The following is a 24,964-nucleotide window of genomic DNA, read 5'->3' on the forward strand; positions in this document are numbered from 1 at the left end:
AGAATCTTAAAATCTTGAAAGAAAAAGCAGAATATCTGCATGTCTACTCTAATCTGCTGTGTGTGCAGATCAATGACTTCTTCTCAAACAGGAAGTCAGTAAAATAAAGTCGAATGGACGGCAGCATCTTGTCAGAGGACAGTGTGACAAACACTTTAATCGAGGGTTCGTCAGCATCTTCTTAGCAGAGGTGGTGACATGCCACATTCTGCTTTTGTTGCTTCCTTTCAAACAGGAAGTCAGTGACCCACCTGAAAGTGGAGCTAAAGTTCACAAAAAGTAGCCTGTCATAAGATCCTGCAGAGTCCAGATTCTCTTTCACAAAAGGGCTTATTCAAATCTTTGGAAAGTCATCAACTGACACTAACCTGCTGAGTGTGTGTGTGTGTGTGTGTGTGTGTGTGTGTGTGTGTGTGTGTGTGTGTGTGTGTGTGTGTCTCTGCAGGTAAAATAGTTGTTAATCTTAAACTGTTTTGTGAGTTTTATTTTCAGACCAGGTCCATGTTAGCGGGGAGATACAGACAGACATTATATTAGGTTAGATGAGTTGAAATGTGGGAGAATCCACTACAGACAGGCAAATGGTTTCAGCTCTAAAATCCAGCCAGAAAAGATGATTCAAAAAGTCATCTACTGACCCCAACTTCCCAGATTTGAACCACCTATCTGCTGAAGACAAATCCACCAATAAAAAATAAGCCTGGAGTTAACTGGCCAATCAGAACGCTTTATCCAGTTACTACTGCCATACTGTTACTCTGTGGCAAATTCCTGTCAGATTTCTCTCGGTGCACTGGTTGAAAAACTGCTTCTAAATCCAAAACCGTAATGCCTAAAAAAATAATAATAATTTTTTAAAACTAAAAATACAGAAGATGGAATGATAATAATCATAATAAAGATTAGGCTAACAACAATACTGTGAATGGTTATCTGCATTCACACTTGCACAAAGATTATGCAGATGATATCACTGATATCAAGATGATACCAATTTATTGATAAATGAATGTCAAAAGTTTTATGTTTTTAGTTCACTTTAGCTTCAGTTTCCAGATTTTATGTTTTGAAAATGTGTAATTTTAGTTTAGTTTACATTTTTGTGTTAGCCGTTTGTTTTTATATTCTAAGTGGTATCTCAAAAAAAGCCTAATATGTTTTAAGAACTACTGTACAGACAGACCACTTCATGTCATGTAAACATCCCAGACTCGACATGCACCAATTCCTCCTGATAGCTGTTGTGTTAACATTTCCTGTTTATTTTATTTGGCTTAAGTTAGATGCTCAAAATATTGTTTCAGTTAGTTTTCGAAACACAATATGTAAAATGCATCACCTGCAGTGGCCATAACATAACATGTGATAACTAGAAGTTTTTTTCAAACTGGTTACTGACCTGTGGGTTACAGCCAGGCCAATGTCTCTTCTTATTGTATGGGGGGAACTTCTCTGCATGGCTAGATCTGTGAAGAATATTAGAAACCAGCATATCAAAAGAAGAGATTCTGTCAAATTGATACAGAGAAGGGCCAAAAGTCTATGTGAACAGAAATCCACTCCGGTAGCTTTTATAGAAACTCACTGTCCAGTAAGATGGGGGCGACGGGCATCATGTATGGAGCTGAGGCTGGGACAGGGCCAGGTGTTTGGGCAGACAGCAGAGGTGATCTTAGACCTGAATCTTCAGAACTGATCCCAGAGCCGTTGATCTGAATAGCAGCCAACACTTTCTTCTTCTTACAGGCCCTGCAAAGACACCGACAAATTTGTAAATTCTACGGTGAAACCTCCTTACACTATAAATGTGATTCATGAATTACACTATAAGGATAGACAAAATGATTTTTTAAATTAGTTTTCACAATTGTGGAGATAAGAAATTGATTCAGGAAAGTACATAGAAATCTTCCTGTCAAAGTAGAGCTGAAAATGTATGACTGCAGAATTCCTTCTAAAACCTACTTGCGTGTCCCAGGATCCTCGTTGCGGTTGGTCGGCTGTGAGTCATGACTCTTGTTTTTCGTCAGTGCAATATTGGGAAGCAGTTGCAACAGTTTGCGAGAGGGTGGTGGTGGTGTGTGGGAGGACTTGAACGTGTGGGTCTTTGAGACCTGTGTTAGCGAAGGGGTGCTTGATTCCAAAGAGAATGGATCACTCATGTTCTCAGCTGGTACAGTTGGTCCTTGGTCATCTGAACAGGGTACCACTGATATAGAGATGGAGCGGCCATGATTGCTGTTGGGTTTTAATGAGGTAAAAGGGCTACCAGAGCTTAAAGAGGGTCTAATAGGAGAAAAGGGACTGCTGTCCTGTTGTGACTCAGAACTGCAGGAGCCTGAGTTATGCCTCAGATCACCTCCTAGAATTAAAGACAGTTTGGATCATTACTTGTGAAATACAATCAGTCTGATCAAACTTTTAACACCTCTGTAGGAGCTGAAAATTATACTGTATTATTTAGTGCCAATCCTCATTTCTTTATATTTTGCTTCCAAGGAATAACAATTTTTTCTGTATTTTTTTAAAGTGGTCATCAGCAATAGTCCTTTCAGATTTCTGTCTAAAGTTTTTCTTTTGACAGTGGCTGTTTCTTCACTCATTGTCAGTTCACTCCCTGTACCTGACCATTTTCCAAGAAGCATTTGTTTTGTTTGTTCAGCAACCTGAGACTGGCCTGTGAATTACTGAATGGATAAAACAGTTTTTTGTCCAAACATAACAGGCAACCTAGCAAAAAACTTTTTTAAAATTTGAATCTTTTTAATTTTAATGTAATATAATGTAATCTTTCATTCACACATCTTTAGCATGTCACAAAAACACATAATTTGTTCCATTTTCTTTGAGCTTAATCTATGAAAAAATCCAGTTACAAAAAATTTGACACATATAAAATAGTATTTTTGCACCAGCAAGTCCCTAAGAGTCTTATATACCATGTATGCACACATTTCAATAAATTGTTTCCCAATTTCCTTGCAAAAATATGAAGATTAGAGGAGAGACTCCTTACTTTTGAACAGTGCTGCATTTTAGTAATAAAACAATTTGTAGAACACAAATGACAAAAAGAAATCCAAACAAAACTAGAGACAATGGGTACATTCAAATACTTAATTTTGCTAAAGAAGGCTCTAAGCAGAGTGAAGTGATCCTGAAGTCTCTATGCAGCAACCATAACATAAGCTGTTCAAAGGCTCCAAATGCTTAGGAAAAGAACTTCAATGCTTCATTACCTCCTTAAAAGAGGACACGTCAGCTGTCCTTTATGTGACGGCATCCTTCACAATATTACCCCACAATTCATAGCTGCGCACAATCTAACCATTCATGAAAAAAGTCAACATATGCTAGATTACATCTACCAGGCCACTGACAAAATTCATGGAAATATATTAATTTTCTTCAGTGGAATTTAATAAGTGGGGTTGTTTTTTCAGCATCTAAAACAATGTAGTAGCCACCTCAGATGATTAAAGTATGAATTGTAGCACTGCTATTAAAAAATTCTTGTATATACCCCTCCCGAAATATCCTCTGATGAATTATTCTACAAATGACTCATGAAAAACAAAACATAGAAGGGGAGGTTCTTTGGTCACCTGTTTCATTAACACTCTTTAGACAGGAGAGAGCAGTAGTGAGGCGAGAGCGATCCTCTGAGTTGGAGCTTAGGCGTCTCATCATGTCCTGCAGCTCAGAGCTGGACATCTGCAGCAAGCTGTCCACCGAGAGCTTCCCTGCTGCAGCCTGCATGACACAAGGATGACATATATCACCGACAGCTTAAGTTATCTACTGTTCACTCGCTTTTATTTATATGCCAGATTTTACCCAAAGTGTATTCCCGTTGACTTAAAATCCAAGTATACCAAAATATAAGCAATACTGCAACCAGCAAAAATGTGTAAACTAGAAAACGAGAGAAACAAAGAAAAAATGATAACCAAAAAACAAGAAAACCAAAAGCAGCTAAACAAGAAATATATATTTTTAAAATTCAATTAACTTGTATTTTGAGGACTTAGAGACATTCATCCCTCTGATCATCCTGTGGGCAGCGGTTCAGGAGTACCAGGTGACTAACGTGTTATTATGGGCCATTTAGTCACTGCAGTAAGTCGGACTCATTCCAGTGAGACCTGGACTCTGTCAAAACTGCCCTTTCTAAATGCTAAATGCTATCCATAACTTTTATGAAAAGAATTTGTGGGCCAAGGTCTATGAGAAAGCCCAGTAGCCTAGGGTTTCTGATTTGGTAGCCTCAGGATCATGTTCCTGGTCTTCACAGATGTTGTTGGCCTCACCAATGAGTGACCCCCAGCTTGCACTAGGGTGGTTTGCAGCTGAAGTGGCTGGGATGAGAATCTACACCTCCAAATCTAAGGTGTAGATTCTCAGCAAGGAAATGGTGGAATGCTCTCTCTGGGCCAGAGATGAATTGTTGGCCTGAGGGAAGGAGTTCGAGTATCTCAGGGTCTAGTTCACAAGTGAGGGGAGAGTGGCGCAGAAGACTGACAGACAGACTGGCACAGCATCTGCAGTACTGCAGATGTTGCACTGGTCTGCTGTGGTAAAGAGGGAGCTGAGCATGAAAGCAAAGCTGTCAACTAACTGGGTGATCCATGTTCCTACAATCAAAATGAACAATGAATAAATGAATGTGCTTCTCCCAAAGCGTGGCTACATCGGCTGAGGGGCTTGATCATTCAGGAGGGGCTTAGCGTACGCATGGAAATTGAGAACCAGTTCTTGTAGAGAACCAGTTCTTGTAGAGAACCAGTTCCCAGTAGTTCAATTCCTTGGAATTGTTAGTCTGCTTGCCTATCGATTCTGCTTATTGGTTTCACTTGTACGTATGCTACAATCAGCTAATTTCAGTTTGTATGCGGAAAGAGGCAAATAGTGGTGCAATCTAAAGTGTGGATATGAACATTACTTTTATTTTTATTGCAAAAAAGGACACAAGACAGGAACAATGCCATTTTGCTGCTAACACAACTTCAGCTCTTTGCAAGCATCTGTCTGCATGACTGCAAACATTTTCTTCCTCACCACAGTGATTCTACTTTAGAGTCACTGTGGCGATCACAGTACCTTCAGCTACTGCTCATTTCTGGCCTTTTCTGTATTCAGTTTTATATTTAATGATGAAAAAGCATGTTCCATTTAGTTGAGATCAGGCAACTGACTTGGTATTTGAACAATAATTCACTTCTAAGGAAGAAAGCAACTGGAGGCTTCTAAGAGGCTTCTTCAGTTCCGAAATGAAGAAGCCTCTTGGATGACAGGTGAAATATAAAGAACTTCATTCAGCTTCTTTCCAAGCATCTTAGACTACTACAGTCCCGATCAAAAGTTTATCACTGCTATCACTGCTGAATAATTAAGAATAAAGATCCAACCATGCAAAATATGATTTTTTTTTTCTTCCTATTTTTCAAGTGGTCTTAAACTTTTGACCAGACTGTATAACCTGATGACTTACACAGATAAAGACCTCATTTCATTACGTTGTTAAACTCTTAGGTTAGCTTTGCGGTATGCTTTCAGCCATTATCCTTTTACACTAAACAGTGCTATCTGTCCACTTTTGCAGAATTTGGCTAAATCTGGATGGATAGACAGACGGACGACAGATGCAGCCTGAACTAAACTGAAAAAGCTAATTGGATGACATGTGAAGAGGCTTCTTCAGTTCTGACGTCAAGCATCTGGCTAAATCTGGGCGGACAAACGGAAAAACCAAAAAATTTATTTTTGAGCGCAGGAATTTATAATTATATACAACAGTGATAAAAAAAAAAAAGATTTCTTCTGGATCACTCCACAGTTCCCTGTACTCCAACTCCTGTCAGCCTTAAGACACCCAACCGCTGCAGCGCCATCAGAGAACTTCTGCAGATGGCATGTTTCACTGTTGTACTGGAAATCTGAGGAGTACAAGGTAAACCAGGAATGGAGTCCCCTATTGTGCCACAGTATTACTGACCACCACATCAGACAGCGTGCCCCCCACCCCTTCTCATTCGGCAGAATGAAGCGAGGGTATTATAAATCAAAAAACATGACTCTCACAATGCCACCAGTACCATCTAGGTGACAGTGAGCACACTGCAACAGGTAGGTAACAGCATCATCCACTGGAAAGAAAACTGAACAGGTTCACCTGCAAGCTAAGACGGGCAAGAACCAGTCTCTTTAGAACCTTCATGACATGACATCAAGGCAACTGGTTTGAAGTTATCAAGATCAGAAGGACTGGCTTAATTTAATACTGGTACTAAACATGATGTCTTTCATAGCACTGGTACTTTTTCGTGCAGCAGACTCAGGTTGAAGAGATCCTGCGGGATGTCAGACAGATGGAACGGACGATTTACATTTTCTTTACCTCACTTTCACTCTCGCTCCAGCCCAGCACCCGTGACGTCTCTAAACACACAGAGCCACTCTCCTCAGCGTGACCCCCCCCCACCATGAAAAACGTAAGAAAGACTGTGAGACCATAGAAAAAAGGGTGGGGCAAGAGCATGTGACATTATACAAGTGACTGTCGGTGATCACATTGCGACAAGCATGCAAACAAAGAACTATTAGTTTGTAATGGATCCGAGTCTAGTCGTGTCAATCCTTGGCGAGTCAACTGGACAAGGGGTTTTTGATTGCTGAGGAAGTGTTGAGATTGGTGCTGTGTGAGGACGGGCAAGAGGGACTCCAGTACTGAACTTGTTGAAAAACAGATTCAGCTCATTGGCTCTAACCAGGCTACTCCCCTGCTGTTGTATGTCTTTGATTGAGTCTAGTGATAAGATGCATCAATCTCCACACCGCTTTGATGTTATTCAGCTGGAGTTTGGTCTCCAGCTTCTCTCGGTATATATCTTTAAACCTGATCAGTCCCACCATGGTATGTCCTTCTGAACTTGCAGCGGCTTTTTATCCATCCTGCATGTTTGCATACAGAAGGTCCAGAGTTTTATTGTCTCTGCCAACAGGTAGAGTGCAGTCCAGACTGATACGGGTAAAATCACCACTAATGGTGATGAAAGCCTCTGGATGTTTGCACCGTAGGTCAGCGACAGTCACTTGCATAATGTCACATGCTGCTGCCCCTGCTGATGTAGTCAAAGACAGTTACAGTGGTAAAGAATATGGGCAAATACTCTCAGTTAAAAGTTCAATGTCTAGCGAGCAGAGACATTCCTTCACAGTAACATGTCCTGGATCTTTCATCAACTAACCCTGCAATCCCTCCACCTTTCTTCTTACTATTCAGCTTGGCGTCTCTGTCGCGTGAAAAGTGAAAAAGCACTATGGTCCAGGTGCAGCCATGTCTCTGTGAAGCATAATATACTGCACTCCCAATACTCCCTTTGATGTCTTAACAGCCTACCATCTTATTAGCCAGAGACCTCACTTTTCCCATAGTGACCGATGGAACGGACGATTTATATTTTCTTCACCTCACTTTCAGCCTCTCTCCAGCCCGGCACCTGCGACGTCTCCTCTGATGTTCTTGCGGTATGACCAAGCTGGCTTTAGTCAACAGCGGTGTTTTGGAGATCACTAAAATGTGTATGTAAACACACAGAGCCACTCCGCTCAGCGTGACCCCCCCCCCATGAAAAATGTAAGAAAGACTGCGAGACCATAAAAACAAGGAAGAAAAGACTAAGGTCCATGGTTTATAAAAACTGAAAACTTGGAGGAAAAAAAGACTAGATTAGATACAACTATAAATAAAATATATAGAAAAACTAAACTAAACTGAAAAAACTATGGGAGGCACTGCAACAGCCACTCTCACAGTGAATGAAAAAATGAGGCCATTTATCGGACTGAACCTCTGAAAATAGGGCTATATATAAAAAAATGTCTGTAATTTTATAACAGTTCATGCAAAATTTTAGTAAAATCCCTCAAACTAAGCCTGCAGTTTAATCATGTTGATTGTTTTCAATTTACAGTCTACTGTGGTGAAGTACGAAGGCAAAAATTATGTCTTTGTCCCACACATTACAAAGGGCACTGTAGCTACAATATTATCAGACATTCCCCGGAATACAGAGTGAAAAACAAATTTAGGGAGAGGCAGAGGCATTTCCTTTGAGATAACAATGAGCCTGCACATTAGAGGATGAAATTAAGATATGAGGAGGCAATGTGATATCACAGGGATGTTCATTACAGTCAAACAGAATGGTTTTTTTTAAATCACACATATCACAAAGGCCACCAAAAGTAAACTTCAAAATGAAAAGTGGTAGGAAGGGATCTTTCAGCCAGTTGTGATGTAGTCTACTTTGTTCTCATCATGGTCCAAAAGGAGACAAAACTTATTTCACATCTAGAAATCTAGAAATAGTTGACCTTCTAGAGCAGGGGTGTCAAACGTGTGGTGTGAAGATATATATATTTATGTGAAAAGGTGAATTCAGCCTTTCACCACCACTTACATTTTTTTATTGCAGACTGAAATTTGAGGCAATATTTGCACATTACCATCCATCAAAATTAATCAAAAGTTGTCCTGTAAAATCCCATATTTGAGCAAACTCTAATAAAAACCTTCACATTTCAAAAGACAACTATTAATGCATAGTTATAGGTCACAAAAATCCAGAAGAAAACACGTAGAACATATTTTAATATAAAATCCTTAGTCACAAAAATTAAGAAAATTATATTATATTGTCATTCTACTTTCATGTTGAATTTAACAAATATAACAAGCTATATATTTTTTATTTTACTGATAAAACAAAATATCAGTAAATAACTGTTCTGGATTTTCCAGATGGTGCTCTCGTTTTAACTAGGAAAATATTAAATATGTACATATTTTTCATTTTAGAGAGGTGTTGTCCTGGGGGAGTGAGGTACAGTTTTAAGCATACTATGGGGGATTAAAAATTCAAGCAGCAACGTAAAAAAACCCATACATAATAATTAATATAGCAAAATAATTAAACAATTAAAAGTGATGAAAAAGGGATAATTTTACATCAGTACACTTGCCAAGCAAAGCTGCTGTGTCTACGTGACACATTTGGAGTCTCATACAAGATGCTAACCCTTAACGCTTAATCCTAACACCTAACCCAACCCTAATGCCTAAAACCACGACCGCAATCAGTAAGCTGACTGTCTAAATGAATGCAAGAAAAATTGCAATAATTTTATATATATATATATATATATATATATATATATATATATATATATATATATATATGTGTGTATGTATGTATGTATGTATGTATGTATGTATGTATGTGTGTGTGAATAACAATTTTCTTGCATTCATTTAGACAGTCAGCTTACTGATTGCTGGCTGTATATAACTGTATATGTATATTAAAAAAAAATCCTGAAAGTGTTGCACAATTTGCACATTGTTTTGCAGACTACTGAATTTCTGCTCATCTCCACTTCTGAGAAACTGTGATTCTCTTTTTATAAACCACCTGTTTCTTTTAGTAATACTTACTTTTCCACTCTTTTGTTGCTCCTAGCTTTGAATAAAATACATACACACTTGTGCACACTGTATGGTTTAAACACAATAACTCTAACAATCTTTGTGAAGCACAAATAGACACATACTGTACACACAATATCTATGTGTTTTCAGTTGCACAGGTTGAGTCAGGTTTCCAAATTCATGGCATGTGTCTGAAACAGGCATATCCGAAAACGTTAGAGCACTTATGCAAATATGTGATGTCTTGATGAATCGAGCAGGTATTAGAAGTTTACACAGCACCATTCTCGCATGAAAATATCTTAAAAGTTTATTTTGTGACCCAGACAGAGTAATGTTTCAAACTCCGCCACTCTGTGTTCCTCCGCCACTGCCTCGTTTGAGTTTTGGACGAAATGGATTCTGGGATATTGCATTTCTTCATTTCGAGCTAATTGGAGACCAGAACAGCCAATCAGATTTTTTTGCATCCAAGTCTGTGATTGGCTGGTTTTGTGGCACAACTATAACAGTGCAGAGAAAGAGTTGAGCGTGCACGGGCAGAAATGTTGAGAGCGCGAGCAACACATTGTGAGCGAGCGCAAATACAAAAACTGAGCGAGAGGGGCTGCTATTGTGTGTGTGTGTGTGGATAATAGCAAACACTGAAATACATTTTTTGCACGCAGCAATGAATTTTGTTCACTCAAATTCAGCTTTTCTTCGCTCAAAATAAATTTCTCCTTAAAATGCAACACTTACACCTGCAAACTTTCTTTTACGTGCACTCAGAATAGTGGCACAAAAATAACGCCATAGCAGCACAAGAGTCCACATCTGGGTACTCTACAAGATTATTCCAAACAGCTGGAATACCTGGGGAGTAGATACACTGGAGAGGAGGACAGGTGTGACGCCATGTTCCAGATAACTTGGATATTGAAACTTAGGAGTGATGTCACTCCTGAGTTAGCGTGTTCCCGAAAAAGCACGGAAAAACAGGTTGGTTCTTAGGAAGGTAGAGTCATTCAAATATCACTAACAATATAGTATAATGCTTTTTTGTTTCATTTAACTCTGGGTTGGCTGGGGTTGTTCTGACATTCTGAGTAGGAAAATTGAGTCGAAAACTTGGAAATTCCAACTTTCAACTTATTCAGGAACACACCGTGAGTCCATAGCAAGTATGGAAGAAAGAAGCACCCAACTTAAAATATAACCATTAATCATTCTGTTTCTTTTTAAATCCACATTGCAGGGTCAGCAGTCTAAACACCTGGACAGCTCTTACAGCTCTTTTGATTCAATTCAATTCAATTAAATTCTACTTCATTTATATAGCACCAAATCACAACAACCGTCGCCTCAATGCGCTTGGAGGCACACTAAGCCAGCCAAGAGATATAATCTCTCCAGCTCATCTTGAGTCTACTCCCAAGCCTCCTTCCAGTTGGACAAAATGACTCACTGCCAGAAATCATTCTGGCCAGATGCCCAAACCACCTCAACTGTCTGCGTTTAGTGTGGAGAAGTGCTCTATTCTGACTCCCTCCTGAATGACCAAGCTTCAGCCAGTTTCTAAACAAGAGTCTAAACATAGATTGACCAGTCAATTGACAGCATCAATTTCACAAAATATAAAATGCACCACACAGGTCCATCACTGGTGATGTTACAGCATTCTGTTTGTCAATCTTAAACTCCACTCTCCCCTTACTCATGAAAACTCCTCCACTTAAGGTAGCACCCCTTCACAAACCAGAATGTGCACTCCACCCTTTTGCAGCTGGGAACTATGGCCTTAGACTTGGTGGTGTTTATTCTCATCCAAGCTGCTTCACATGATTGCAAACAAGTCCAGTTTGACTTGGAGTTCATTGGCTTGATGAAGCAGACAGTCTTAGGACAAGATACTAAGACTACCAAACCTCACACTTTCTAAAAACGGGGCTGTACCTAGATATTCTATTATGAAGAGAATTGGTGAAAGGGCAACCCCAGTCCAACACCCAACAGGAATGTCTGACTTAGCCCATACTTCCAATCTGAACTCTGACAAAACTTTTTAAAGCTCAGTATTCAATGTTATCACCAAAACTTAGGTTCAGAATAGATGTGTCATTTAGAAAGGATGAAGCGCCATACTCACATCTGTTGTTTATGTAAAGCATGTTGCTTAAGCCATTGTACTGCATTTCTGCAATATTACCATCTTTTCCAAACCTTAACCAGAACTCCCAGAGGCTAATCAGAAAACATTTAAACAATGATGCTGCTGCTAAAAACGAACAGAGTTTTACTTTGATGTTTTGGTGTAAAAAACCTGATGTTAGTGCAGTTAGTTGGTGCAGTATTACACTGTTCCAGAGCCTTGGCACCACAGACTGAGAGGCTCTAACATCCCTAGACTTCAGCCTTGTACAGGGGGAACTAATAGATATTAAGCTTGTCAGCGAAGACAGCGAGCAGTAGTCTATTTCACAAGAAGTCGGAATAAATAATCCTGATGTGATGATGTCATTTTGCATCACGAGCCACTTACAGTCCAATTTGATCTTAAGAGGCCTGGACCAGTGAATTTCCCTTCACTGAGATTGATTTTACATGTGATTCAAAGTCCAGAGAGAAATCAAATGTTACACCAGATTATGAACACTGGTCTTCACAAATAAGCAAAAGGAAGCAATCATTTCTAATTCTTGAATACATATCACGAGGAGTTATAATAATAGCGTCAGTCTTGTTAGAGTTTCAAACAAGGCAAACATTCAGCTACTCTGGTCTATCCAGCTGGTGAGACTTCAAAGATTGAATGATGCTGACTAAAGGAAGGGTGTAAAAGGAAAATTACAAAGGACCCAGAATTGAACCTTGTGGAACCCCTTTGGTTAGAGAAGCAGTGCAAGTTGAACTTGGAGAACTTGCTCGCCCTAACAGAGAATATCCTTCCAAATAAGTAGTAGGAAAACCAGTCTAGTCATGATATAGAGATACTAGCCAAAACCTTGAGGCTGTTTGTGGTCAACAAGATGCATGTCCCATCACCAGCAAAGACTTTATTGTATAAAACTGTTGCAAGTTCCTCTTTTAATAAACAACACATTACACCTCCCTGAAATTATCCCAACACAGCCACTGGCCTTCAAAGTATTACTGTAATGGTCAAAATAAGTATGCAGTGAAAGAACAACCTATATATTAAACGTTATTTGTGTTCTACACGTCTCATCCAAAAATATGGAAAAAGTTAAAAAGACTGGCGAGACAAGACAACATTTCACACTTCGCAAAACTGATGCATACCGATACCTGGGTACTGCCTGGGCATGCCTAAGCTGACTATGTTTAGGTGATGAAACCCACCCTCCAAAACAGAAAAAAGAAAAAAAAAGAAAGAGGTAGAAACACTAACAGAGAGACACTGCAGTTAAAACTTTTCCTTTAACCTTTGATATCCAAATGACACTAATTACTGCTTACTGCCTTTTCGGACATACTTAGTCACACAGAAGTACATTTCTGAAGAAAAGCCAGAACACCAAGACTGAATGACAGAGTCGGTACTGACAGGCATGTGGGTATTCATAGTATGTCAAAGGCAAACACAAATCTGTATTGATACCCACCACTGCCAATAACGACACACACACACACACACACACAACTGTCCAGAGTACACACGCACATTAAAACTGAGAACACGCAATGTGACTATCTGAAACAGCAACAATAAGGAAATGAAGGAAACACTTTTCCTAAGATCTGTATCACAATACATACGCTGAAAACCAGCAGACAGAAACAGCAGAGCTTTGATTAAGTACATTACCATGAGGTTGACAGTATCTTTTAAACATTTGAGCCCCTGCTCTCATAATCCAGGCACTGTACCAGAATAATCCGTAAGCGCAACAGGCTGCTGGGAAACACACAGAGAGCCAACAAATCTTCCCACAGCTGTTATCACACTCCCTCTTTTTCTCCTCCCTCCTTCTAGCACTACCCTCCCCCTCTTTCTTTCTCACTCTCGCTCAACAAGGTTTTTCACACGTCTCCTGACTTGCAAACACAGTACATAAATGATCATTCACTCCCCATGCATACGGTTTCATTTTCATTTTTACTTTTATGCGCTACCCTTAGATTAACATTTGTAATACTGTAATAACTGACAGCAAGTGCTTTATCATTATTATCATTCTTATAGTTATTTTTGTTATATTATTTAATCTACACTGAAATGCACGCTAGACTTACATTCAAAGCAGAGCCCTGATTTTAAGAACCTTTTTTCTGGTAACACTCCATTCAAATGGTTATCTATTTGATAAGCTTTAAAGTATTTGTTATAGTTACATTTCCGAAAGCTACTCTTTTTGAGTGTATGTGTCTAATCAGTGCTAAACCCCACCCTGCCTCAGAAGAAATCCTCCAAATGAATAAGATGTGCATTAGCGCTGTATGGTAATGCTAACTCTGGCTAACTAACTCCTGCTAAATGCAGTTACATGCAAAACACCTGCACTGAAAATGTTACTTAAACTTAATTTACACACATTTGAAGGAAGGTAATAGGAGTTACGAGTGTGCCACATCATATCATCAGCTATAATACAATTTTTATGGTATAAAAATGTGATATCATGATATAGGCTGGCATAGAAACGCCATGCATTTACATTCCCTGCTCTGTGCAACAATGAGACAAGCTTGGACATGTATAAGAGAGTTGCAAGTGTGACGCTGATTACTACTTCAACAACCTCCTACAAAGTACAGTACTTTGCAAGACAACTGCTCCCGCTGAAGGTGGAAACAACAAACTTGTTTTGCCAGTAGAAGATAAAATATTATCGCATACATATGGGCTAGATAGGAGAAGATGCTTGCAGCTGCTATTGTGACCCAAGCATGAACAAATGGCTCCACCATTGGCCCACTCACTGACTGCACTCGATATGACAGGAAGAACAAATAGTGGTTACATGATGGAAATACAGGACTTTAAGCAGCTAGTCAAAAAGTTTGACACAAGACACACTACGAAAGTTAGAAAACATTTTTCAGTTTTATTGTGTGACAATATTACGTCACATAGTATTAGTTATTGATTTATTCTGTGTCACTGGATATAATGGTGTCTCACTATTATTGCACTATAATGCTGCTGGGACCTTGTTTCTATATATTCATACTCCAAATTAGGAAAAGTGTTATCAATGGCAATCACTGGAAAAGAAAGGTGGAATATGCCCTTCAATTACTTATAAATGCTGTTGCTTTCAAGCAGTAAGCATCAATATAATTCAGCATTTATTTTTCTATATATATATATTCACAAATATATAATATTATCGCAAATGTTCTTGAAATATTCTGATATACATTTAAGTTACATTGCCAACACCTGATGACAAGCAAATCCTGTTTGTCATTAGTGTGGGCGATAAGTCAACATACAATACAATACAATACAATACAAATGGAAAACAAGTAATATATAATTACTATAGATAATCCAGATAATCCATACATATAATGGACACCTGGGTGAAAATCAAATCTCAGGATGTACCACATTTCACGGATCACATTAACTTGGTGGACCGAGACATCAAATTCACCAGGGAGGATATGAAAAACGGCAGGTTAGCCTTCTTAGACTGTGAGAGTTCCATTAGTAATGGGGACATCTAAAACCTCATGTGTACCAGAAACTTACACATCAGTATTTAAGGTTTGACTCTCATCATCCACTGGAGCATAAACTGGGTGTCATCAGGACGCTACAACACAGAGTGAACACCATCCCCACAGACACAGCGGCCAGGGAAGCAGAAGAACATCACATCAAGAAGGGCAAAGGGAAAGACCATCTCTGAATCGAGGAGGGGGCCTAAGGGTACGACTTTCGCCATCGTACAATGCTGTGATTGCAGCCATTCCCCAACTTTCTGTGAATGGTACTCATGGCCATTGATCAGTGGGCTTTGATCAGTGGTTGTTGATCAACGGTCATGAGAAACGGCATAATTATGACACTTTTATTGTGTCAGCAGACTATTTGGGGTCATTGTCATGCCAGAAAAATGAGGCCTTTGCCAATCCAACACTTTCCAGATGGTATGGTATGGTGGATCAAAATCTGACAGAAGTTTACTGTTTTCATAATTCCATCAATTACGAATACAGTTTCAAACCATGACAGTTTTTACTTATGGCTGTAGACACTCCTCTCTATACACATTGATAATAACTTGATTCATCACTTCATAAGACCTGTTTTCTTGTACGCTCAAGTAATTTGAAGTGATAATAATTTACTTTTGCTTTGATGTAGAAGGTTCCTGAAAACAGATAAAATCTTTAATTTAATTTACAAGAATAAAAAGTACAATAATTAAATATAAATTAGAGCACAACAGGTAGTTAAATGCTTACAGCACTGAAAGCCTTTCCAGTTATTCAATTAATAAAACAGATCTGTTTTAGTTTAAAGTGAGAATGTAAGTACACCATAAAATAAAAAAATGCTATGTGCTGAATTATTAAAGCTGAGGTTCACTTCCATAGTTCATCAGGTAAAGGAGCCTTATTTTTTCCAATTACTGAATACAACAGAAAAGCTTTAAGTTGTCAGCTTACTAAGTTCTGCCTCCTCATGCATTTTACTAAATTGGCATAGTCCTGTAAGTGTTGTAGGAACATGCCTGATTCCAGCTATACCCCTTGGGGCAGTGCTTATCTCTTACACAGTAATAAATGACAGGAATGCACATGCAAAATGCAAACCCAGAGACAAACACGCACAAATATGGGTGGGTGTGTTATAAATCTTTTCATTAACAGTTTGTTCACATATAGATCAAAGAGCACGCTGCAAATGACAAGTCTATTGTCCTTGGACCTCTCCCTTTCTAAAAGGTAATAAAAAATATAGAAATAAATAAAATAATATAATATAATAATTAAAAACCTGTAGCAGCTGGATAGCGTAGTGGTTAGACTACACTCCTTTGGAGCAGAGGATCAGAGGACAGCTGGATACTGGAATGCCTAGAATTTTACAAGATCAACAGGACCATAAGAGCCTTCATCAGGAACTCAATGGGGATGTGGCGTACAACACTAGAGGCCAACTCCAAGCCCATAGCACAAGTCACAAGTCAAGTGCGGGATCTGCATAGGCAGTGAGATCATTAACAAGACTGGCTACGGATACCGACTACGGAACGGAGCAGTTGTCAGCCACCTCCTGTACATGGATGACATCAAGCTGTATGCCAAGAGTGAACGAGACATCGATTCACTGATCCACACTACCAGGATATACAGGATATATTCGGGCTGGAGAAGTGTAGTCGGATGGTAACAAAGAGCGGGAAGGTAGTCAGAACTGAGGGGATCGAGCTACCAGAAGGCAACATTGCAGACATAGAAGACAGTTACAAGTACCTGGGGATCCCGCAGGCGAATGGGAACCATGAAGAGGCAGCTAGGAAAGCTGCAACCACCAAGTACCTGCAGAGGTTCAGGCAAGTCCTGAGGAGTCAGCTGAACGGTAAGAACAAGATCCGGGCTATCAACACCTACGCCCTGCCCGTGATCAGGTAAAATAAGTACCCGATCACCATATATATATATATATATATATATATATATGCACAGAAAACAAATGGCAGGAGCAAAACAGCACCAACTGGTAGAGCAGTCGCCCGAGACTACAAGACCAGACTGACCAACCTGTGCACTGCCTGGATCGACTAGAAGAAAGCCCACATATGGATCCTGGAATGCCTAGAACTATGCAAGAGCAACAGGACCATAAGAGCCGTCATCAGGAACCCAATGGGGATGTGGCGAACAACACTAGAGCCAAACTTCAAGCCAAGTGGCAGAAGTCACTGTCAAGGCAGGATCTACCAAGGAGATGCTCTCTCCCCACTGCTCTTCTGAATAGGCCTGAAGCCCCTCAGTGAGATTATCAACAAGACTGGCTACAGACGCCGACTACGGAATGAAGCAGTCGTCAACCAACTCTTCCACAAGAATGTCATCAAACTGTCTGCCAGGAGTGAACGAGACATCAATTCACCAGTGATAGATGGCCATGGTGATAGATGTAGATATACTGAGTGATACCAACACAGGGCATACATGTAGCCAAGTGGCTGGCATAATATACAAGAACATCTGTGACCAGTATGGCCTGTAAGTACCAAGGAATCCTTAGCCTCCTGTGAAGACATTTCATTTCTGGAAGAAATGGAAGAAAACGTATGTATGTATATATACATATGGGATGGGCAACTCTCCCCCTTATTTAGAAATGTGTAAGAAAATATGGATTAATTTTTTATCCATTTATTTCTCACCTTCACTATCTCTACTCCATGCAAGTTCACTTTTCCACCCTCCTTCTCATTCACACACATATATTCTGTCTTGCTTCTATCAACTTTCATTCATTTTTGCTCAGTCTTTCCATTTCTACATTCATCAGTTCCTCAAAGTATTACTGCTATCTTTTCGATAGAGGTACTCCCACTCTTTCATTTGTAGCACATTTCCATTTTCATTTCCTTAATAGCTCAATCTTTCTGCCTAGCCAATTGATACAAGTCCCCTTCTCATTCCTTAGTATCCAGTCTCACATTCACTACAAGCCTTTCTCTTCGCCATCTCTCTTTGCTGTATGCCTGGCAATCCAGCACTCCTGTCTACTTTCTTTAACTCCCTGACTATTCTTTGCTAACCCCTTCGTTTGAATACTTTCCTTCACTTCCTTATTCCGCAACTTCCACAAAAAGTCTCCTTCTCCTTTTTCTCTGTGTGGAGGATGCACCAAATACCAAAAATCAAATCACCTTTTCCAGTGAAACAATATGGTACTCTCTCTGAGCTTTTAATCTGAAAGATCTTAATCCAAAAGTATGCATTAAAGAAATGTTAAACCGCCTGTATACGCTGGCGTCTTGTCCTACCTCAGTGTGCTACATATGATTCCAGTTTGCTATGCAGCGCCTTCCATGCGGGCTGACTGTCAGCCTGATCGCCTCCTGCTATTAGCTCCTTAGCGCTTCCTTGTCCACCTGTCACTTACTCCTCAAGCCAATGTCAGGGGGAAAAAACAAAACTGAGTCACCCTGAGGTTTGAACACTACCTTCACTGTTTGTGTGCACTTTTGTTTACAAAGTGCTTTCAACATGTGTATATCCTTGAATCACTGTGTGTGTGTTGGTATGTGGCTGTGGCTGGTTTGGGTGTGTATAAATAGCTCACTGGGGAGGGACAGAGGCTTACAAAGCAGCTGACTCAACACATTCTAGTTTGAGTGTGTGCTCATCACACAGAGCAGTATGGCTGGTGCTCTTGAAAACACTGCAAAACTCTGTCCAGCCAATGTACTACATACTTACTAACTATAAAACCTTACCATTCTGTTTAGACACCTGGAACAGTACATTAGAAAAATAAAACATATTCAGTATAATGACGTCAAGCTAAACTGTGAATGACAGTTATACATCTGACTAAACTAAAATAGCAAAAAAATGTGAAATGTTAGGAAATACTTTTGTGTTTGTAGCATATCCAATAGCAAAGAAAAACCCACACATATCTCTGACATAGAATAACATCATGTTAGGAAATCTTGCTACCTTTAGGAGTCACCGCAATGTATCATTAGCCTCCATCTCACCCTATCCCAAGCATCTTTCTCTGTCACATCAACCCTTTGCATAGCCTCCTTCACTAAATCCATGAACCTTCTCTGTGGTCTTCCTATTTTCCTCTTGGTTGGTAGCTCCATATTCAACATCGTTGAGGGCATGAGTTGTTTTTTTATAGCATGTTTAATGACATATCAGAATCTCAGAGATTGACAGAATATACAAAGGGAGATGCAGCAAGATGACAGTTTGTTGAAAGACCTTTGGACAAAACTCTGCGAGTTCTTTGCTTCCATTTTGACTTTTTCTCATCCTATACCAGTGCTGATCTGGAGGTTTTTTATGAGTGGTGACACTTATTGTTCAATGGAAATACTCTGTGCACCCTAAGCGAAGGTGCATGCAGAGCAGTGACGATGTCATTGTTGGCGTATGAAGAGATCAGTGCACTGGGGCCCTTACACCTATCTCCATCTCAGTTACACATATGTGTTGCCAGAAAACCACATCATCTGTAAAACACTGACATTCATTTCACTTATTGAAGACTAAACTTTGGACAGAAAGGCCCACAAAGAAACAGCAACTGAAGCCGCTGCAGTAAAAGCCTGGCAGCACATTAAAAACAGGAAACCCAACATCTGGTGATGTCCATGAAATCAAGACTTCAGGCGCCATTGCCAGCAAAGGGTTTTCAAACAAGTATTAGAAATGAACATTTTGTTTTCAGTTATTTAATTTGTCCAATTACTTTAGAGCCCCTGAAAGAAAGGGATTGTGTTAAAAATGCTTTAGTTCCTCACATTTTTATGCAAGCTTTTTGTTAAACCCACTGGATTAAAGCTGAAAGTCTGCACTTCAACTGCATCTGAGTTGTTTCATTTAAAATTGACAGTGGTGATGTACAGAACCAAAATTAGAAAAAAAAAGTTGTCTCTGTACAAATATTTATGGACCTGACTGTGTCTTTGGACTATGAGAGGAAGTACATAGAAGGGTAGAAATAAGTGCTTGTATGAATTGATGTAAATGAATGGGGCATGTTGTACAGAGCACTTTGCTATATATGAATATGTCCATTTACCACCTATGGTATCAATTTCAAAATCCTACGTTGCCTTGAACTAAGCCTGGAATGGCGCAGCTACATCTGCAGCCTGTCCACAGCATGGACACAAGCATTTCACTACATGTTGTACTGTGTATGTGACAAATAAAATTAGAATTTGATCTTTTAGTTAACCCTAGAACAAGATCATGGACAGAAATGAGCTTTCTCTGAAGGGTGAATGGGCTTTTCCTTAGCAATAAGGTGAGGAGTTCAGCCATTTGGGAGGCACTCAGAGTAGAGTCACTACTCCATATTCAAAGGAACCAGTTGAGGTGGTCACCTCCAAAGTCAGGTGTACCAGCCAGGGTACATCCTACCGGGAGACGTGCAGGCTACACTCTGGACACGCTTGAGAGATTACATGCTTCGGCTGCTGACTTGTGACTCAATTTCAGATAAGCAGAAAAATATACAGTGGGGCAAAAAAGTATTTAGTCAGCCACCGATTGTGCAAGTTCCCCCACTTAAAATGATGACAGAGGTCAGTAATTTGCACCAGAGGTACACTTCAACTGTGAGAGACAGAATGTGAAAAAAAATCCATGAATTCACATGGTAGGATTTGTAAAGAATTTATCCGTAAATCAAGGTGGCAAATAAGTATTTGGTCACCTCAAACATGGAAAATCTCCGGCTCTCACAGACCTGTAACGTCTTCTGTAAGACGCTTTTCTGTCCCCCACTCATTACCTGTATGAATGGCACCTGTTTGAACTCATCATCTGTATAAAAGACACCTGTCCACAGCCTCAAACAGTCAGACTCCAAACTCTGCCATGGCCAAGACAAAGAGCTCTCGAAGGACACCAGGAACAGGATTGTAGACCTGCACCAGACTGGGAAGAGTGAATCTACAATAGGCACGCAGCTTGGTGTGAAAAAATCAACTGTGGGAGCAATCATCAGAAAATGGAAGACATACAAGACCACTGATAATCTCCCACGATCTGGGGCTCCACGCAAGATCTCATCCCGTGGGGTCAAAATGATCATGAGAACGGTGAGCAAAGATCCCAGAACCACACGGGGGGACCTGGTGAATGACCTGCAGAGAGCTGGGACCAAAGTAACAAAGGTCACCATCAGTAACACACTACAACGGCAGGGAATCAAATCCCGCAGTGCCAGACGTGTTCCGCTGCTGAAGCCAGTGCATGTCCAGGCCCGTCTGAAGTTTGCCAGAGAGCACATGGATGATACAGCAGAGGATTGGGAGAATGTCATGTGGTCAGATGAAACCAAAGTAGAACTTTTTGGTATAAACTCAACTCGTCGTGTCTGGAGGACGAAGAATACCGAGTTGCATCCCAAGAACACCATACCTACTGTGAAGCATGGGGGTGGAAACATCATGCTATGGGGCTGTTTTTCTGCCAAGGGGACAGGACGACTGATCCGTGTTAAGGACAGAATGAATGGGGCCATGTATCGTGAGATTTTGAGCCAAAACCTCCTTCCATCAGTGAGAACTTTGAAGATGAAACGCGGCTGGGTCTTCCAACATGACAATGATCCAAAACACACCGCCAGGGCAACAAAGGAGTGGCTCCATAAGAAGCATTTGAAAGTCCTGGAGTGGCCTAGCCAGTCTCCAGACCTCAACCCCATAGAAAATCTGTGGTGGGAGTTGAAAGTCCGTGTTGCTCGGCGACAGCCCCAAAACATCACTGCTCTCGAGAAGATCTGCATGGAGGAATGGGCCAAAATACCAGCTACTGTGTGTGCAAACCTGGTAAAGACCTATAGTAAACGTTTGACCTCTGTTATTGCCAACAAAGGTTATGTTACAAAGTATTGAGTTGTATTTTTGTTATTGACCAAATACTTATTTGCCACCCTGATTTACGAATAAATTCTTTACAAATCCTACCATGTGGATTCATGGATTTTTTTTTTCACATTCTGTCTCTCACAGTTGACGTGTACCTCTGGTGCAAATTACTGACCTCTGTCATCATTTTAAGTGGGGGAACTTGCACAATCGGTGGCTGACTAAATACTTTTTTGCCCCACTGTATATAGCTGGATAATGTATTGTTATTTTAGATTTTAACTTTTATTAACGTGGCTGTCATGAATTTTCGAATAACATACACAACGTGCATGATTTCTAATGCACTGTACAATGCGCCACACTTTTTAGTCAGAATATATTAGTTATTAGTTATTGAAGTAACATGCTTTCATATCATAATTAACATCGGTTTAAGTGGCAAGTTTTTTGTTGTCTGTTTGGAGTATAACCTGTTGCGTTCATAATGCACAACCCGAGGTGCCCCACATAACCGGCATGATTCATTATTGAAGAAAATGCCTTTTTTTGGTTTTTGACATTATCTATGAAATAGTTTAAATTTAACTTAATATCTGACTGTTTCTTAGTTTGAGACTACTCAGCTTAATTTTTTTTCTCTAGTTTAGTCGACTTGGAAATTAGTCACCAGCCATTCCTAGTTTAAATCGACCTCTGCTTCGTTTTTCCCCTTGACGCACTCGGGTGTGGACCAAAACAACCACACCGAGACCCTTTGTAGGAGGTGGCCTAAGCTGTTCATTTATGGAATGAATGTGATCAGAACTGATCCAAACCAACTATCAGATACCCAAATTTGAGATAAAAAAAACATCCCGTTGCCACTTATGCTTTATATTCAATGTTTTTAGAGCACTCTGTAACTATATAATTAATTGCCCATCCTATTTAGAGCATCTTTTCAGAGGAATAAGTTGCCTTATGCAATTAGAGAATTGGCTTCTATTCATAATTTTAAAAATCACCTAAAAGCCTATTTAGGCAGTTTTTAATTTATTTGTAAAAATTGTAGAGGGTAATGTCACTTGTAATGGAAATTGTGTATTTTGTTTGAGTGTTTTTTTTAATAATTTTTAATATTTACATGTTTACATTTTCAGAATTGTAAAACCTTATTGTGGATGTAAGAGCCAAATTATGTGGACATTTTTGCATCCAACTCATTGTGTAACATTTTATTTGGTGGTATTTGATGGTTTGGGCCCCAGGAAGACTAGCAACCACTGTTGTGGAAGCTAATGGGGTTCCTTATAAATAAACAAATAAACAAATGTGGCAAGGTACTATAAATGCGCAAAGGTCATATGCAATGTTCCCTCTAAGCTGCGCACATGCGCAATTGCGTACTGCTGGCACAGTCTCTGCGCACAGAAAATCTGCATTGCGCACAAAAAAAAAATCTAACCTGAATTGCAATTAAAATTATTACTGTTTTGCAGTGTTAGTCAGTACGTGACTGACGGCTCCCATATGGGATTAGAACGATGCCACCTTATCCCATAGTCCAGCCAATGATGTGATTCACATTCGTATATACGCAGCTAATCAATGTGGTTGACAGGCTATGACAGCGTCCTTATGTGCGACACCGGTGTTTTAGCTAGCAAAGCGGCGTGGCTGATGTGGAGTGAAGCCACGTTAATGACAACGTGTACAACCATTGGAGATGTGAGCAGGACAGACGGAACAATTGACGGAAAAAGTGTGGACTTTATACCAGTTTTTAAATTGTGTTGATAGGTCACGTAAAACCAGAGTTATGATAAAAATATTTGCAATGTTTGGTTTTTTCCTGAATACTATCGTTGTTTATATTTACTGCGGGAAGAAACCGTAAAAACAGCGTTTTATAAGGAAAACGCTTGAAAGCAAAAACAAAACCAAAAAAACTCCACCCTTTCCTATTGGTGGAAAAATGTACCATGTCGACCAATCAAAAAATGATATGGCAACATGGCATTTAGATGTTTAGGAAGGGGGGAAGTTTTGGAGTGACGGCGGTGGTTTGAGATTTGCAACGTTTAGCGCAAATCTTGTGTAGTTAGTGTGTAGTGTAGTCCAAGGGTGTAGATTTGGTTTTGGCATTGGTGGGGACGGATGATTCAACCACCAAACCCTGCCCTGTTTCTTTTTGTTTTTCCCTTTTTGACTTTGCTTCTTGATAAAAATAAAAAAAAAAGGAGAAATATACTTGCCAACATATGCTATTCTATATGCTTTTAAACCATTTAAAATTACAATTCATCTTTTTATATGTGAATTATATAATGTTAAATTACAAAATACATGCAGTCACACATGTGCACCACCAAGTCATCATTAGGGATGGGTACCGGTATCCGGTGCCATGATGGCACCGGTTTTGACATAAACGGTAGTAACCAGACCGAAAAGCAGCGCACATTTCGGTGCTTTATTTCGGTGCTTTTTTTTCCTGAGATGTCATACACTTTAGATTCTAGCCAATCATTTTACCTTTGTAAGCGTAGTAGGCGGGCCCAGGTACGTACGTTCTTTTAGAGCAGAGCTACAGATTAAAAATGCCCAAGGCGAAGCGGTCAAAAGTCTGGCTGTACTTCACAGCAAAAGATGCAAACTCAGCAGCCTGCAATAAGTGCTTTAAGGTGATACTGTGATACTGTCAAAGGAGGTAACACCTCAAATCCGATGAAACACCTGGCGACGCATAGCGGGGTTTTTTAAAAGCCGAGAAATGCACCGTATTTGATAGCTTGCTGCGAGACCTCACACAGAGCACATCTACTGCGGGTGTGGTGCCTGTTATCGGTCCCGGAGTTAGCAACATCCCCCAAAAACCCGAAGAGGAGAGTCCTGGCCCCTAGCCCTGCCAGTGTAGCAGAAATGATGACGGATGATGATGGCAGCAGCAGCCGTT

The 24,964-nt window shown here is 39.9% G+C and overlaps 1 protein-coding gene across 5 annotated transcripts in view; it reads right to left on the minus strand.

Annotated features, from left to right (window-relative positions):
- The window catches only part of LOC101472720 (kinase suppressor of Ras 1), a 55,416-nt gene that overhangs the window by 13,583 nt on the left and 16,869 nt on the right, over nucleotides 1-24,964 (minus strand). For 3 of the 5 annotated variants that reach the window (XM_004572775.3, XM_076892130.1, XM_004572776.5), the window contains 4 exons: nucleotides 3,606-3,753; nucleotides 1,966-2,362; nucleotides 1,586-1,749; nucleotides 1,400-1,466 (listed from right to left, as the gene is read on the minus strand). In XM_004572775.3, coding sequence (XP_004572832.1) covers nucleotides 1,400-1,466; nucleotides 1,586-1,749; nucleotides 1,966-2,362; nucleotides 3,606-3,753 — 776 coding nt within the window. Of the gene's footprint in view, nucleotides 1-1,399; nucleotides 1,467-1,585; nucleotides 1,750-1,965; nucleotides 2,363-3,605; nucleotides 3,754-13,298; nucleotides 13,422-18,453; nucleotides 18,693-24,964 lie in introns of those variants that run through there. The other 2 variants (XM_004572778.4, XM_004572777.3) reach the window with 2 other exon arrangements.

Source organism: Maylandia zebra, linkage group LG14 (assembly GCF_041146795.1).
Source record: "Maylandia zebra isolate NMK-2024a linkage group LG14, Mzebra_GT3a, whole genome shotgun sequence".
Taxonomy (NCBI): Eukaryota; Metazoa; Chordata; class Actinopteri; order Cichliformes; family Cichlidae; genus Maylandia; species Maylandia zebra.